The following is a 17,566-nucleotide window of genomic DNA, read 5'->3' as shown; positions in this document are numbered from 1 at the left end:
AACAATGATAAAAGAATGCATGGACAACAAGCTAACAGAGGGAGAAATAGAACAAAAATGTTTGACTAATCCAAAAGAAAGCTAAAAGAAGAAAAAAGCAACATAAAGAGGTAGGTCAAATGAAAAAACAGTAAGATGATAGACATAACCATATAATTACACCAAAAATACATGGATCAAATAATCCAAGTAAAAGATCAAGATTATTAAACTAGATAAAAGCCAAAATCCAAATACATGTGGCTTTATAAGAGATCACTTTTTAAATATATGAGATAGAAAGATTGAAAGTGAAAGAATGGAAAAATTATACCATGGTAACACTAATCAAAATAAATCTGATTTAGCTATATTAATATTAGACAGAATGGACTTTCAGGCAAGAAGCTTTGCCAGAGATAAAGAGGGATATTTTGTAAGAAGAAAGAAGTCTTCCCCCCCAGGAAGATACTATAATTTTAAAGCAAAAATGGATGGAACTTGATAAATCTACAATCACAGTGGGAGACTTCAACATGCCTCTCAGCAGGTGGTAGACTAAGTAGACAAAAACATCACTTAGACTATCTGAACAATACAATAAACCAACTTGACATAATTGACATATATGTAAAATCTACCTAAAACATTAGAATACACATTCTTTTAAAGTGCACACAGAACATTTATGAAAGTTGATAAGCTGAGTTATAAAGCAAGCTTCAATAAATTTCAAAGGATTGAAATTATTCAGAGTACTTTCTCTGGCCAGGGAAATCAATAACAAAAAGATAGCTGGAAAGTCTCCTATCATGTTTTTCAGGAGAAACCACAACCACAACCCTGGTTTTTATACAACTTTCTCCCAACAGTGATCCTGCACCTGGGCAGCTGAGCATTCCTGGGAAAAAAAGATACCACCCTCCTCACTGGTCTGACTTTACATTTGCACCCCTCATCCTTAAGTGGGCCTTCACTATTGCCCTGCAGTCCTATCTCATTTCCCTGGTCAGTTCAATCTTACATCCAACTTTTACCTCTTTCCTTAGACCTCCAGCCTTGGTGATGATTTTCCTTCTTATTTCACTGAGGAAATAAAGGCAACCAGAAGAGAAGGTCATCCAGCTATCACCAATTGTATCACCTATTTGCACCTGTGCCCGAATACTTTCTATTTCTTCCTGTTATGATGAAAGAATGTGCTTTTATCTTAGGCTAGCATATCTACTTGTATGATCTGGATTCCACTGACTACTGCCTACCTTCGATGATGCAGAAGAAAGGGAAGAACTGTGGGAGAAGTTTTTCCCCTTAGCATACAAATGCTGTAATATCACCTATTCTAAAAGTTTCTTCAGCATCCTCTTCCAGCTACTGCCTCATTTGTCTACCTTTTCTCATATTTATAGCAAAACCCCTGAAAATAGCTGTCTATATTCACCATCTCTACTCCCTCTGATTCTAACTTGAATCCACCCCCTCAGGCTTGCATTCAGCCATTATAGTCCTATCTGTTCCCGCCAAGGTGATCCATGTGGTACCAAATCCAATGGTTAGTTCTCAGTCTTCATAACATACAAATGCTTTCAGCAACCTTTGACACCACTGGCCACTAACTCTCCCTTAAAAAGCTCTTTTCTTGGCTTGTGGAACACCACCCTCTCCTCATTTTCTTCCTGCCTTTCAGGCTACTCCTTCTTGGTCTCCTTTGTTGGCTTCCTGTCTCATTCCTGATCTTTAAGTGTTGGAATACTTCAAGGCTCCAACCTTGACCTCTTTTCTATCTGTACTTCACTCCATGATTTCCTCCAGTTAACTGGATTTAGCACAGTTCACATGGGGATGATGCCCACATTCATATCTCCAGCCTAGACCTCTCCTTTGACTCCAGACCTATTTATCCAATGGCATATGTATATATATATAAAATGGCAGCTCAAGCTTAACAAATCTAAAGCTGAATTACTAATTTTCCCCTGTATCTGCTTCATGACCTGTATCCCCTGCCTTTCTCAAAGCCTCTATCAGAGTGTATTAGCTTCCTATTGCAGCAGTAACATTGCCACAAAATGGTGGCTTAAAACAACACAAACTTATTCTCTTACAGTTCTGAAGGACAGAAGTCCAAAATTAATCTCACTGGCAGAATAAATATGTATGCAAGGTAATGCTCCCTCTAGAGGTTCAAAGAATAAATATGTATGCAAGGTAGTGCTCCCTCTAGAGGATCTAAGGGAGAATGCATTTCCTTGCTTTTTCCAGCCTCTAGAGCTGCATTCCTTGGCTTATGGCCTCTCCCTCCAATCTTCAAAGCCAGCCGTGTAGCAAACCTGTTTTAGTCCTTAAACTGCCTCCTCCTTCTATGTTGTCACATTTTTTCCTGCCTCCCTCTTATGAGGATACTTGTGCTTGCAGTTAGGGCTTGCCCAGATAATCCACGATAACTCCCCATTTAAAAATCCTTAATTTGAACAAAAATGTTTACAATTTGCATGGAAACTCAAAAGACCCCAAATAGGCAAAGCAATCTTGAGAAAGAAAAACAGAGCTGAAGGCATCAGACTCCCTGACTTCAGACTATACTACAAAGCTACAGTCATCAAAACAGTATGGTATTGGCACAAAACTAGAAATATAGATCAATGGAACAGGATAGAAAGTCCAGAGATAAACCCACACACCTATGGCCACCTAATCTATGAGAAAGGAGGAAAGAATATACAATGGAGAAAAGACAGTCTCTTCAGAAGTGGTGCTAGGAAAACTGGACAGCTACATGTAAAAGAATGAAATTAGAACATTCTCTAACACCATACACAAAAATAAACTCAAAATGGATTAAAGACCTAAATGTAAGGCCAGACACTAAAACTGTCAGAGGAAAACATAGGCAGAACGCTTTTTGCAATAAACTGCAGCAAGACCTTTTTTAATCCACCTCTGAGAGTCATGAAAATAAAAAGAAACAAATGGGACCTAATGAAACTCTAAAGCTTTTGCACAGCAAAGGAAACCATAAACAAAATGAAAAGACAACCCACAGAATGGAAGAAAATATTTGCAAACAAAGCGACTGACAAGGAATCAATCTCCAAAATATACAAACAGCTCATGCAGCTCAATATCAGACAAACAAACAACCCAATCAAAAACGGGGCAGAAGACCTAAATAGACATTTCTCCAAAGAAGACATACAGGTGGCCAAAAAGCATGTGAAAAGCTGCTCAACATCACTAATTATTAGAGAAGTGCAAATCAAAAGTACAATGAGGTTATCACCTCCCACCAGTCAGAATGGCCATCATCAAAAATTCTACCAACAATATATGCTGGAGAGGGTGTGGCAAAAAGGGAGCCCTCCTACGCTGTTGGTAGGAATGTAAATTGGTACAGCCATTATGGAGAACAGTATGGAGTTTCCTTAAAAAACTAAAAACAGAGTTACCATATGATCCAGCAATCCCACTCCTGAGCATATATCTGGAGAAAACCATAATTTGAAAAGATCCATGCACTCTAATGTTCATTGTAGCATTATTTACTATAGCCAAGACATGGAAGCAGCCTAAATGTCCATCCAAAGAGGAGTAGAAAAAGAAGATGTGATACACACACACACACACACACACACACACACACACACACACACACACACACACAGAGGAATATTACTCAGCCATAAAAAAGAATGAAATAATGCCATTTGAAGCAACATGAATGGACCTAGAGATTCTCATACTGAGTGAAGTAAGTCAGACAGAAAGACAAATATCATATGATATCACTTACATGCGGAATCTAAAAAAATGATACAAATGAACTTATTACAAAATAGAAATAGAGTCACAGATGTAGAAAACAAACTTATGGTTACCGGGGGGAAAGAGTGGGGGAGGGATAAATTGGGAGATTGGGATTGACATATACACATTACCATAGATAAAATAGACAACTAATATGGACCTATTGTATAGCACAAGGAACTCTACTCAGTACTCTGTAATGACCTATATGGGAAAAGAATCTTAAAAAAAAGTGGATATATGTATATGTATAACTGATTCACTTTGCTGTACAGCAGAAACGAACACAACATTGTAAATCAACTATACGCCAATAAAGAAAAGTAAAAAAAAATCTTAATCATACCTGCAAAATCCCTTTTGCTGTATAAGGTGACATTCATAGGTTCTGAGGATTAGGATGTGGACATCTTGGGGGCCATTATGCATCCCACCACACATAGTAAATGGCATCACCATTCTACAGTTGCTTAAATTATTATTATTATTACAATTATTATGATTCCTTTCCCTCAAACCTTACATTCAATCCAGCAGAAAATCTTTGGGGTCTACATTTAAAATATAGCAAGACTTTGATAGCTTCTTACCACCTCCACTGCTGTCATCATCTTGCCCAGATTATTTCAGTGACCAATATCTCTGTTTATTCTTCCAGTCTGCCCTTAACTGAGCAGCAGATTGACTCTTTAAAAATGTCAGATTATGTCACTCCCCTAATTAAAACACCTGAATGTCTGGCTATCTCACTGGCCTTTGTTTACCCCTGGCTTCACCACATCCTACTCTCCCCTTCCTGGCTGTGCTCCAGTCCCATTGGCCTTCCCTCTGCTCCCAGAGCGGGAGTCCCGCCTGGCATTCAGATCTCAGATTCTGTTCACTTCCAGAGTGAGGCCCACTTAAAAAGAGTCTTCCAGTTCCTCTGTCCCTTTCGACCTGTAAATAGCTCTTACCATCTGTAGCTCCCTAAAATTCCGATTTATGGTCTGTCTCCCCAGCTAGAATATAATTTCTAGGACTTGCTCATTCGTGGCTGTTTTCCAAGCACCTAGACCAAAGTTTGGCACGCAGTAGGCGATAAATACTTGATGAAAAATGCACATGAATCTTCTTTGCTCCCTCCCACTTCTGACCACCTCTCCTAGGAGCTGGGGAGTGTGTGGAAAACAAAGAAGGATGTGGCCGGCTGTGCCCCAGAACTGGAAGCTCCCCCCTCCCTCAGAGAGATGTACCTGGAGGACTTTCTGGGCCTGCACGTCGACCACGAGGACTCTGCTCAGCACAGGCTGGGCCACGTAGATGTAGCGGTGCCTGACATTCACTGCTGAGGCCCACTGGCAGGGCTGGGTGGCGCCTCCTTCCCTTTGAGGACAGATTTCTTCCTGTAAAGGAGATAGGTTGCCATATGTCTTCTTAATTTCCTGTTCCCCCGTCATTGCTGGGTTCCCTCTCCCCGACCCTGCTCTGTCCCTTTCTTCCTCTCTCAGAATTCTTCACATCCGAAGAGTACGGCACTTGAGCCCTCCCGAATCACCAGGTTTTCACTCCACGTTCGTTCATCTTTCACCTCCTCCCGCTCTTCCTGAGGCTGTAACTCGCTTTGCCGGCCTCTCAGTCAGCAGCTGCGTGGTCCGTGTTCTTCCACGCTTGTGAGCTACCTTCTCCCTTTCCTCATCCCCCTCCATCGTATAAACAACTTCTGTCAATGACCAGACTCCTGAAGGAGTTACCTATGCACTCTCAGCTTCCTCACCTCTCACAAGCTCCTTAATCCTCTGGCTCTAGTCCTCAGCACAGCTGGTGGTGCTCTCACCGAGCTCCAGGCCGACTTCTCAGTTATTACATTTAAGCTCTGCCATCATTTTATTTGAACTTGGGGCATCATCTGACAGCGTCTCGACTACTCCTTGGTTCTTTCCCCTCCATCCTCCCCAGTGGCTGATCCTTCTCTGTGGCTCAGTCCTACCCTGTTTGCTGATCTCTAGATGCCGGGATGCTCAGAGGTCGCTCCTGGACGACTTCTCTGAAATCCACTCCCTTTGCTAATCTTTGTTAACCACGCCTATGACTTTAGACACAATCTACGTGCTTACAACTTCCAAATTCATATCTTTAGCTCAGTCCTCTTCTCGGAACTCCAGACTTAGCCACTTCCTAGGTCTACCTGGCTATTTATTTACATCTCAAATGTATAAGTCCAAAATCAGCTCTCAACTTTGCCTCCCAATCCTGCTCATTCCACTCAAATAAATGGCAGCTCCCTTGTTTTAATTCCTTAGACCAAACCTTTCAGGTCATCTTTGACTGCTTTCTCTCCCCATGCCCTCAGCCTTCATCCAATGCATCAAAAATCATTTCAGTTTTACCTTCAAGAATATATTCAGAATTAAACTTTCTGACCACTGCCACCTCTGTCACCTTGGCTCAAGCCACGTCTGTCCGCTGAGTAACCGCTACAGCATTCAGACTGTGCTCCTTGATTCCACCCTGGCCTCCTGCTAGTTGTTCTTGACACAGAAACCACAGGGATCACTGTGAAATACACGTCAGCTCAACTCCCTCCACCACAGTAACATTCTTTCTGGCTCAGAACAGGGTCCAAGTCTTCCCTGAAGCCAACTAGGCCCTGAACACTCTGGCTCCTCTGCCCATCTCTGCCTTTTTGCTCCTTTTCCCATCCATCCTGTGCACACGGCATGCTTGCTCTTCTGCGCTCACACCACCCTCCTGCACCAGGGCCTGTGTAGCTGGCTGTTCGTCAGATGTCTACCTGGTTTATTTCCTTATGTCCTTTGGGTGTCAGCTTACGTGTCGTCTTCTTGAGACACCCTCTCTGGTCTCACCTAGCTTAGCGCCCCGGCATCCTCACTGCCTCACCTTGCTGCGTTTCTCATCTACCACCTGACCTTCTGCGTTTGTTTGTCTACCTATGTTTAGTCTTTCTTTTTTCACCAGATAGTAAGCACCTTGAGAGCACACTCTTGGTTGGGCTCACTGCCATACTCTTAGCACCTAGTAAAGCACCTGACACAGAATTGGTGCCTAAAATATATTTGTTGAATGAATAAATGAGAGAAAGGGGGACCTTCCTTTCCCTTAGTCTTCCACGATACACATTCTCATGTTTCTCCTCATGACTCTTGTCCAACACTGTCTCAACCTTTGTGGTTCCCCTCGGTGCACCTGCCCCTTAACCGCTGATGCCTCCCAGGGTTCTGTGCTGGGCGCCCGACTCAAATCACTCCCGTGCACCCTCGGCGATCGGGTCTCCCATCCGGGCTTTCGTCAGTACCCTCATGCTGATGGCTCCCAGATCTGTGTCTTTAGCTCAGAACCACCTTCCCCAGTTCCCACGCGGTTCCCCTACAGTCACCTCATACACAACCATCCACATCTGAACCAGTCCTCGCTCCATCCCTGCTCCTCCCCTGGGTCCTCATCACCCTCTGGTCAGCCAAGTCCAAAGCAGGAACACCATCTTTGATTCTTCCTTCTCCCACACAAGTCACTGTGAATTAGTCATCGAGGACTACAGAGACTGCCTCCTAAATCTCGGAGTTCTTGTACTTTCCATCTCCAGCCCCGTTTCTTTCCTAAATGGCTGCGATAGCTTTGAAACAGGTCTTTCTCCTTTTGCACTTGCCACTCTCTGTCATCATATTTAATCCTCACAATAACCCCAATATGCCTGTGAGAAAACGGAGGCTTAGAGGGGTTAAGTCACTTTTCTAAAGCCACTTAGACTGCTGAGTGACAGAGGTGGGACCTGAACCCACCTGTGCAGATCCTGTTCTAAAGCCTGTGCCCTTACCTATTAATCCTGCCACTTCCTGCTGGGCAAAGTGGACATCTCATCCAGCAGAGGGGCCGGAGATGAGATGCCAACCTCCTACTCACTCAGCACTTGAGAAAGAGGGTCAGCTCATTGTAACCCTCCTGTGACGTTCTAGACATTTTTTAGATGAGGAAAATGTTATTTGGGACTGTTCCATAGCTCACGGAGGTCTTGTGTTGCCTGAAATGCCTACAAGACCTCTCTTACTGTGTCTTGTTCTAGTTTCTTCGGAAAACTGAGCCCTGGTTAGCATTTGAGAGATGTCCCCTAGAAGCTACAGGTTAGGTTATCGCAAATATATGAGAAATTAGTGCCAATGTGGTGGGTTACAATTATTCAAACCTAACTGCTGGAAATTAACTAGGACCACTCTTTCTCGATGGTTTTGTGGCTGTCACGTGGAGGGAAAACTTATCAGAGGTAATACTTTAAAACATGATTCATTCAAAGGAAATAGCCTGGAAAACAGCTGCTCCCAAGGTGCAAATGTGAGAAATGCGACGCTCTGAGGCCCACCACCGGCCAGGACAGCAAGGCAACACACTCGTTTCAGGAACTTGTCTGGGCCAGGCCCACTTGCTCCATTAGCTCCAAGCCCGTGACTGTGTCCCAGTTTATCCACTGTCTGTCTTCAAGGAGAGGGCACGTGGGGGCTTTTAGATGACTCTTGGATCAATGCCATACTTCTACCTTCAAGTCGCTAGGGATTAGCAGAAGAGGGCAGACCTCGAGCAAGAAACCCCCAGCGCAACACCAAGTGGGGTACCAGTGGGCGGGACGGAGCCGTGGGGCGCGGAAGCACAGCTCTGGAGGACGCCTCCTGACAGCTGGGTCTTGAGGGTTGGAAGGGTTTTTCTGGACCTGCTACCCGCAATCATCTCTTTTGCCTCTGCCCACTGCATGTCACGTTGCCACTTTTTACCTGGCCTCTTATTTGTTCACAGCAGCTCTGATGCGTGGGCCGTTCACACATCTCAAGCTCTCTCCCCCGTTCCCTGGAGGCCACTGAGGGCCTCCAAGCTCTAAAGTCTACTCAGTGCTTCCCATTCCCACCACCACTGGCTTAACCCAGGTCACCGCCCTCACCTGGGTGATCACAACAGCCTCTTCACCCCCTTCTGTGTTTCTAGTGCAACCCTTCTGATCATTACCCGCCGTGAGGCCCTGCCCAGGTCCCAAAGCACCCTGATCCTGGCCATCCTTCACTTGAAGTTCTTCAGTGCTTTCCATGAGAACTCCTCAGCTTTGACCCTTACCTACGGTCATCCTAAGTCTGAGGCCCTTCCCACATCCATTCGTCCCTCCAGGCATACAGAATATTTACGGTTCCCTGATGTTTTATGCCTCTGTGCTCCATATTCATGACATTTCCTCTCGAAACCCATCACCAATTCCCACCTGTTCTTCACAGCTGAGTCCAGGCAACACCTGCCCCAGGAGCCTTCTCTGACTCTGTCCCCCAAGGTCTGGAGAGGCCTCTCTCCTCAATGTTCCAGTGCACCTTACACATCCTTCTAGCGGCACTTGTTTGGCAGCTGTCTGTTCACACTTCTGTCTCCGTCATTTGACTGTGAACTCGCAGAGGCCAGGAACCCATCTGTCCGCCCTGGGCCTCCCCTCAGGCTCAGTGCATGGAAGTGGCCGCTGGAGGAAGGAATGAGAGTTTAAGCCTCATGTGCTCCTTCCTTAGCCTTGAACCACATCTGGAGCCACATCACAGGTAGCAAATGGAATTTAAGAAATCAAGTGGCACACATGGTGAAAGGCTGCCTCTCAGGATGCTGTGTGTGAGGTGGATGTGCCCCAGGCACAGACACTTACGTAGCTCATGAAGATCTTCTCCGTGGGTTTGAGGTGCCTCTGGATCTCACAGTCCACCGGGTGCAGGATGATTATGCCATCGTCGGAGAAGATGTAGAACATGTTTCCCACACTGAGGCCTGCGAGGAGCAAGCACAGCCATACTTAGGCCCCTCCTGGCAGTTGGTCCCCAGGCGGGGTCACGTATCACATCAGGCACAGATGAAACCTACAGTCTGGCTGCGTCAGATACAGGCACAGAGTGCAAGGCCTGGTCGAGGTGGGGTGAAGGGAGACGAGCAGGCGGTGTGTGGGGAGCGAGTGCCCGAGGGCTGCGAATCAATGTGTACACCGAGGGCTCTGCAATCCCCAGGCTGTCCTCCCGGACACGCGTACCTGTGCCAGGTCATCCAGGGCCGGCCACCAACCCAAGTTTTCAGATGAGTGATAGCCTTGGCTTTGACATACATTTGACCTTTTCTGTTCCGAAAGGCAAAGTCTCCCGTGGTCCTTGTCAACCAGTCAAATCAGAATGGATCAGGTGATGCCAAAAAAGCAAAGGCTTTTATTTTTTTTAAACACATTTACGTACAGTGCTGCTACCTGGGATGTGAGGGCCTAAGCAAGCTGTGGCTGGTATGCCTTTGTCCAAACCGGGCCTGTCTGTGCCTGAGACCCTTCCTTCAAGACAGTTTGCTCCAACATCTGCCCTACCAGTTTCCCTACAGCAGCCCCAGGCCAGGCGACGGAGCCCACAGCCTGGTTCGGCCACCTGCCTGCACCCCCATCCCAGCCCAGGACTGTCTGGGGAGAAATCTCCTTAGACCAGCAGAGAAGGGGCCTTGGGGACAAGTTAGTTCAGCCTCCTTATTTTAAAGACAAAGAACCTGAGGTCCAAGATGGGGAGGGGCTGGGTTGAGGCCACGTGCCTTTGTGCCCAAGCGGGGGTTAGACCCCGAGCCCCAGCCCTGGGCTCTGTCCCTTCACCCTGCTCTCCATAAAAGGTCCACATGGCACAAGGGTGGGTAAGGTCTAGAGTTCTCCCTCTTTCTCCCCTCCCCTTCCTCCTTCCCTTCATTTCATTTGAAGGTAAAACATTGAAAAGATTGCTATGAATTCTAAGAGAATTAGCGATGTGGAAAATTCTCTCTTTCCAGTCATGCTGAGAAAACCAGTGTACTGACTTAACTGACTAGCTGGGTAAGTTTAGTGAGTTAGAAAACAATGAAACAGGCAAATAGGAATCACCGTTCCACTTGCTTTCAGGGGCTCTGCAGGTCATTTTCACCAGAGCCTGTGGTTCCCAGTGTGGACAGAGGTCCCTGACTGTGTGACACAGCCTCACCTGCCTCTGGTTCTGTGCTGAGAGGGGCTCCGGGCAGGAGGGCTCCTGCCACTAAAGACAGCTAGACGCCAGCCTCTCAGAAACTGGGAGCACCTAGGAGCACTGCATAAGCCCCAGTGGGAATCCTGGGGTGCTGGGCAGCCTGTCCTGAGAGCCAGACGAAGCAGGCCAGCGCCTCCTACACGGCCGCCCACTGTTTGGAGTGGGCTAGGTAGCACACATTCGCTCTGACCCCAGTCTATCCTGTCTCCAGGAGGACTTTCTCTTCCGTACACTCTCACCTGGGCACGCTTCTCTCATTCAAACCTGTAGGGGCCAGAGGGGGTCAAAGGCCCTGTAAGACCACAGACCCCTCAGTAGCCTCCCAAGGTTTTTGGAAAATCAGTAGCTGGAAGAACCCACATGAGATGGAAAGCTCAGTAGAGCCCACGTGGGCTTTGCAGCTGTGGTTACACTGCAGGCTGAGCACCGGGCCTTGTCACAGTCGACAGTGCAACGTGAGGCTCAACAAGGCCTTGCTCCACAAATAACTGACTTCCAGAGAGCTGGCCTCACGAGCCAGCCCCTGGAAGGTTCTGCTCGTGATTAGCTTGACCAAGGGGGCACACAGGAGCTTTCTCTGCTTCTGCGCACCCATCATTTCACTGTTCCTATTGAGAGCTGACAGCGCCCTGGGGCCCTGCTGGCTTCTTTGCTTTTGCTTCTGTATTTCCCTACCTCCAGGCCTGGAGTTTGAGCAGGGAGGGGTGTGAGCAGCTAGCTGTCCAGGCGTGATGGAGTTTGTTCGCTGCTGGGTTGTCCAATATTAGCGCGGCACCAGCCAGCCTAAAGCCCCGAGGCAGCTGTGGGTCTTAAGTTGGCCTTTGGGCCTCCAGAGCTGCATTTAACACTTTCCAGGGCCTCCTGCGTTCTCTGCAGGTCTCCACTTTTGAAATTTGGAAACACCCCTTAGAAAACACCTTTCAAAGACACAGAGCCAAAGCTCTCTGTGTGCACTGTGGCCCAGGGACTAAGTTCAGGCGGCGTCAAGGGACCACTGTCCATGATTAGCAACCGCTGCTCTGACTTTCCTCCTGAGGATTCCTAAAGCCCATTGGCAGCAATCCCTCACTTTCCGGGCTCTGCCTTTGTTTTGCTCCCAGACTTACTGTGTGAGCATTTGTGCCTGACATTCAGGAAGTTACTCTGAGTGCGTGTATGCGTGCATATGCTAGACTGTAGGTAACATGGAAGTTCTTAAGGAAAAAATATGAGGAAATACGACGGGTTTTAAAGGAGGAAATTTAGTGCTTAGCCCCGAAATTGCATGGTGCTCTCTGCTGCTTCTCATACCGTCCCTCTGTCCACCTGGCTGGAGAATAAGTTACCTCAGGGGATTTGGACTCTCTGGTGTAGGGGTTCATAGGTAGGGTTGGGGTCCACGAATGCACGTTCACCCCACAGAGCGACTCGGGCTCTTTAACCCAGCGCCCACGTGTGCCTGCCATTTTTGGAGTCGTGTTATCAGACCATTTTTGACATACAAAAATGGCAATTTTGTATGGCCCAACCTAATATCTACAGATGGTTAGATACAAATTTTAAAAACCCATTCATTTAGAAATATACATGTAAACATACATGTACAGAAATCATGGTAGCTTTTTTATTCAGCATTTCCTCAAAGTATACACTAAACCCCAACGCCAGTATCAGTTACTGGAAAAAAGTTTAAGGCCCAGCTCTGGCCAGGACCCCTGCCAAGAAGCTGGCTTCAGTGGAGGTTTCAAAATTGCTTTAAATGGAAACTTTCGTTTTAAAAATTCTAATCGTCTAATGTCCGTTCAAGACACTAGTAAGTTTAAATCTGCCTCACGTGTGCCACTTGACTTTGACATGGACTTCCCCGCTCCCATCTGATTTGGCCCGTGGACCCCACCTGTGGGGACTGCTTGATGTCTGGAAAAGCTGTTGGCTTATGGGAAGATGGCCTGTTATGGAACCATGAACACACGTGAGCACAGGCACGACACAGAATAACAAAGCTTGGTACCTTCTTCTCGCCATAGAATGTTTGCAACTGCAGCATCAGAGAACGGTGAAAGCAGGAATGTGATGGAGGGACGGAAAAAAAAAGAAAAAAGCAACTTCAGAACCTTCCTTGTAGTGATTCAGTTCATGAACATACTGGTATCTAGTCCATCATGTTTAGAACCTGCACCACTCATGGCCCCAGCAATACTGAGGGGGGACGCTGGATGTGGACAAATGCTTCCAGGGCTCAGGACCCTTTTGGTTCCTAATGAATCAGGTTCCAGGATCACAGAAGCTAATGGGACTCTCCTCTTCTGTGGATGATAAAGAGCAAGCAACGTCTCTCCCAGACCTCCTGGACTACTTCCAGGAGCAAGCTGGTTTTCTGCTAGGATCCTCCCTAGGAAGACCATCTGCAATGCTTCTGATTTTCTCCCTTGATGATAAAGACTCAGCTTAGAGCCTTTGATCAAGGGAAAGAGACCATGTCCGACACCCATATCCATGAAATCAACCTTGCAGGGTCTCTTGGGGAGCAGTAGCTACGAGGGAGAGCCTGCTTAGCGCCCCTGGTGGGCAACAATCCCTGGAGTAAAGACAGGTGTGTGAGAGTGCACAGGCCAGTTCCTGGGCCGTGGATGGGCAGCAGCAGCTGGTGCGCGGTTAGCATGAACACTTTTGCGGATGAGGGACAGAGCAAGTAGGAGGCAGAACTGGGGATATGATATGCGAGCTTCCTTGTGGTCCTGGGTTCTGTCTGCTGTCCAGAGAGTTTCCCTGTCTGTGCCTCCAGAGTTGTCTAGGCTTACAGGGAAGGTCTACCCACCTCTGGCCACCCTCTGTCCCCAGCTTTGAGCACAGAAGGATATGAGGTTTACCCCTGTCTCCAGGGGCTCATGATTGGTGGCTGTGGCCCTTGCCACCCAACATCCCCCAACCAGCTCAGTGAGGAGCTCAAAGGCAAGCGTGGACTCACGGGTCTTTCTAGCCGAGTCTTCGATGAAGAGGGAGGAAATATCTTCGTCCACGCCCACTTCATTTTTGGCAATGCAGGTATACGCCCCTGTGTCTTCATACCGAACACTGCTGATGTGGAGTTCGCTCCCATTGGCTGTAGAAGGGACAGTGCTCAGGGCGGCCTGTTCAGCTGGGACCTCCATCCTTCCTCCCTTCTCCCTTCTATTGAGAGTGTTGAGGTTAAAAGCACAGCCCCTCAGCAGGGCTGAGGGCAGCCAGTACCCTGATATACGCCCAGGAAGAGCTGGAACAGCAGAAATGAACTGCAGGTGACCTGGGACCTGATTGACAGCGTCTCATCATTGTGCTCACAAAGATCTGTGTGAGTCCAGAGAGCAGGGAAACGGGGAGATATCTGTTTGCTCCCCGAATGTCTGACTTAGAAAGAAATCACTCCTCTCATTCCCATTCCTGGGGAGAGCGTCAGCTTGAACTTGATGGGAAAAACGGCACAGAGACACCGAGCGGAGCGCTTACCTAGAAGGGAAAGCTGTTTCGACATCTGGGTTGAGACATCCATGCCATTTTTTAGCCAAGTGATTCTGGGCATAGGAATGCCCTCTGCGTGACATCTCAGGCTAGCTGCCACTCCGGGTTCCTGTGCCTGGGTCTCTGGATAGACACGGATGACGGGTGGCACTGTGGGTGAGAGTTAGTGCTGGTGAGAAAAGGCCTTCACCTGCCTCAGGCCTGTAGTCCAACTCGGAGACCCTGCCCAGAGGGCTGAACCGAGAGACGACTCTGGAGTTCTCTTTGTAACCAGCTTGCAAGCCCTAAAAGAAAGGGCTATAAAATGGATTGCCGACAATAAACACGTCAGGCTTTGTACGCTGTAATTCATGGCGTTCATCATTATTCTAAATATGATCAGAGGGACAGTCCAAATATTTACGGCTGTTCAGCCGCTACACGTAAAGAGCAACAACTGCCAAAACTTACTTCTGAATGAATAAAATTCAGATACATTGTTTCTCTTATCGGAAAGCCACTGGACAGGGCCTTAATCTCTTGCAAGGAAGTGCTTCACAAAGTACTTACGGGCACTGACTGGCAGGGCCCCTAATTACTGCTCTAGGGAAGACCATTGGTTTTCCAGTGGGTCATTTTTATTTTTCCACTTCTCATCCCCGGAACATGCGTGAGAGGCAAGTGTGCCCTCCTTGGCTCCTGACCCACCCATGGGTCCCGGAAGTCAAGTTCAGGGCTGGGGATGTGGCCAGGCCCACCCATCAGATGAGCCTCAGTACCCTCTACCCTCTGGCCTTTCCTACGTGGGCTGTCTGTAGGGCAGGAAGGAGTGAGGACTGTCTGGAGGATCTTCCCTCCTACCCCTTGCTCTGGGCCCAGGAAATAAAATAATTATCATTTTCAGTGGAACTGGGGGCTCTTACTTATTCCTGCATGTTTCTCTACATACTTCCAAAAAGGGTTTATGAGAGCTTCTGTAAAGGCACCTGGATATTAAACTAAACAACAACAATAACAAAAACCACATCATACACCTTTTGGAAAGTTGGGAGATGCATTCTTTGCCTTGAAGCCAGCAACTACATTTTCCCTATTGTCCGATAAAAGAAAGTGACCCAGGGCAACTTTCCTGGTGGTCCTGTGGGTAAAACTCTGTGCTCCCAATGCAGGGGGTCTGGGTTCGATCCCTGGTCGGGGAACTAGATCCTGCATGCATGCTGCAACTAAGAGTTTGCATGCTGCAACTAAGAAGTCCACATGCCGCAACTGAGTCCGCATGCTGCAACTGAAAGATCCCGCATGCCACGACGCAAATCCCGCGTGCTGCAATGAAGACCCAGCACAGCCTAAATAAATATTTTAAAAAAATAACTTAACAAAAAAGAAAAGAAAGTGACCCAGTATGTTAGGAGAGAGATTTTTCTTGGGACTAGAGGTGGAACAAATTGACGCATATATAGAAGGAAGTGATAATGTTGATCCTAGAACGTGAAGATTTCTAGTGATCTGTGCTTGGGTAGGCTGAGGACAAAAGAAAAATTCTATTACCTTATTGTGAGAAACAGATGCTGCAGGTCCTGTCAAAACCCAGGAGGCTGGTAATAATCTGATCAACTTAGCCTGAGTTTCAAGTCTTTCCTCTGGTTGACCTATGGGGCAAAGTAGGGGGCCGAGGACAAAGCCAAATGGATAGCTGGCAAAGGGCACAAACCCACCTTCAGAGTGGCCAGAGCTGTTTCCATAACATGAGCTCAGAGGCACCCATGACTAACCACACACAGACCAAACAATAATAAAATCTGAGTCATTTCCTTGGTTCCTCTTTGTTTGCAGTTCTGGGGGAGAGTCCCAGGGTGTGGGAGAAGGTCCTTGTCACGGGTCAGGCCACTTGGGATCAATGAAGTAAAAGGGGCTCTAGCTAAGGCGTATCTGGAGGACTGCTTAGAACACAGAAGTGGATCTCTCTTCTCTGACTCCCCTTGGTTCAAAGAAGGAAGAAATAGTAATTTATCTAGGAAAACTTCCTATACCCTGAATTTGGTAAAGAGAGGAATGGGGTTCAAGTTGAAGAGACAGCAGAGTTCTTTTCAAGAGGCTATGATTCAAAAGTACAGAGATAGAGACGGGGGACCTAGGAACACTGGACTGGTGGGGAGTTGGAGAAGGAGGTAGAGCAGCCCGGGTTCTAGAATGTGGGAGGCCAGGACCTGGGAGTGAATAACCTTGGGCTCCTGCTAGATCACCATTTATTTATATAGGCCTGCCAAGCAACCACATAGTAAACTTGAAGAAGGTGAGGGAAGAATCGATAGAGATAGAAGCAGAAAGGAATGAATCAATTTGCCAAAAAAGAGTGGAACTGATAAATCTGAGACTTGGATGTTTGTGAAAATGAATAAAGTAGCCAAATTTCTGGCAAGTTTGTTTAGTGAAAAATATAAAGAACACAGAGGAGGTTAAAAAATATGGAAGTACTTTGTTCAATTATAGGTAATAAACATGAAGCGCTCAATGAAATGAATCACTTAAAAGGAAACTTTAAAGTATTGACATGGAATCAAGAAGAGAGCATTTAAAACATTTTAAAGCACTACTTTTCAGTGATGCAGTGACTAAGTTCTAGAGATCTGTTATACAATACAGGGCCTATAATCAGCAATATTATGTTGTGCACGTAAATATCTATTAAGAGAGTAGATCTCATGTTAAGTGTTCTCACCACAAAAACGAACAAAAAAGAAAAACAAAGTGGAGGTGATGGGTATGTCTGTTACCTTGATTGTGGTGGTGGTATCCTAGGCGTAACATGTACAAATTCATCAAATTGTATAGATTAAATATGTGCAGTTTTTTTGTATATAAATTATACCTCTATAAAGCTGTTTTTTTTTCTTTTTCTCTGCTGTCTCAATTATCCTTTATTTGTAGTTTACCTTGAATTACTCTGGTAACCTATTCAGGTTTTTTTCTTTTCCTTCAATTCACGGTGTCTCGGCACACCTATGTCACCCACCGGTTCCTTACAAAGAAAGTTCATAAAGCTGTTTTTAAAAAGGCGCTACTAACCCCCAAAGAACCCTGATTAGTTTCATAGGGAAGTTCTTTTGTACATTTCAGGAACAGATAATTCCTACAGCATACAGCAGAGAAGATGTCCCAAATTTTATAATGAAGCTGTATAACCTGGACACGGAAACCTGCCAAAGAGAGCACAAAATAGATGATTACAGACCTAACTCACTCAGTACTAGATATACCAAAATCCCAAGTAAAATATTAGCAAATCAGGATTCTGGACAAGATGG

At 46.5% G+C, this 17,566-nt stretch overlaps 1 protein-coding gene across 2 annotated transcripts in view; it reads right to left on the bottom strand.

Moving 5' to 3' along the window:
• Positions 1-17,566, bottom strand: part of FSTL4 (follistatin like 4) — a 440,321-nt gene that overhangs the window by 16,594 nt on the left and 406,161 nt on the right. The window contains exons 9-13 of one of the 2 annotated variants that reach the window (XM_082835740.1): positions 14,271-14,432; positions 13,753-13,887; positions 12,796-12,822; positions 9,440-9,558; positions 5,016-5,165 (exon numbers count right to left, since the gene is read on the bottom strand). In XM_082835740.1, the coding sequence (XP_082691866.1) occupies positions 5,016-5,165; positions 9,440-9,558; positions 12,796-12,822; positions 13,753-13,887; positions 14,271-14,432 (593 nt within the window). The remainder of the gene's footprint in view (positions 1-5,015; positions 5,166-9,439; positions 9,559-12,795; positions 12,823-13,752; positions 13,888-14,270; positions 14,433-17,566) is intronic. The other variant, XM_082835739.1, reaches the window with a different exon arrangement.

Source organism: Leucopleurus acutus (genome assembly GCF_964270905.1).
Source record: "Leucopleurus acutus genome assembly, chromosome: 3".
Taxonomy (NCBI): domain Eukaryota; kingdom Metazoa; phylum Chordata; class Mammalia; order Artiodactyla; family Delphinidae; genus Leucopleurus; species Leucopleurus acutus.
This window is presented reverse-complemented; position numbering and strand designations above follow the sequence as displayed.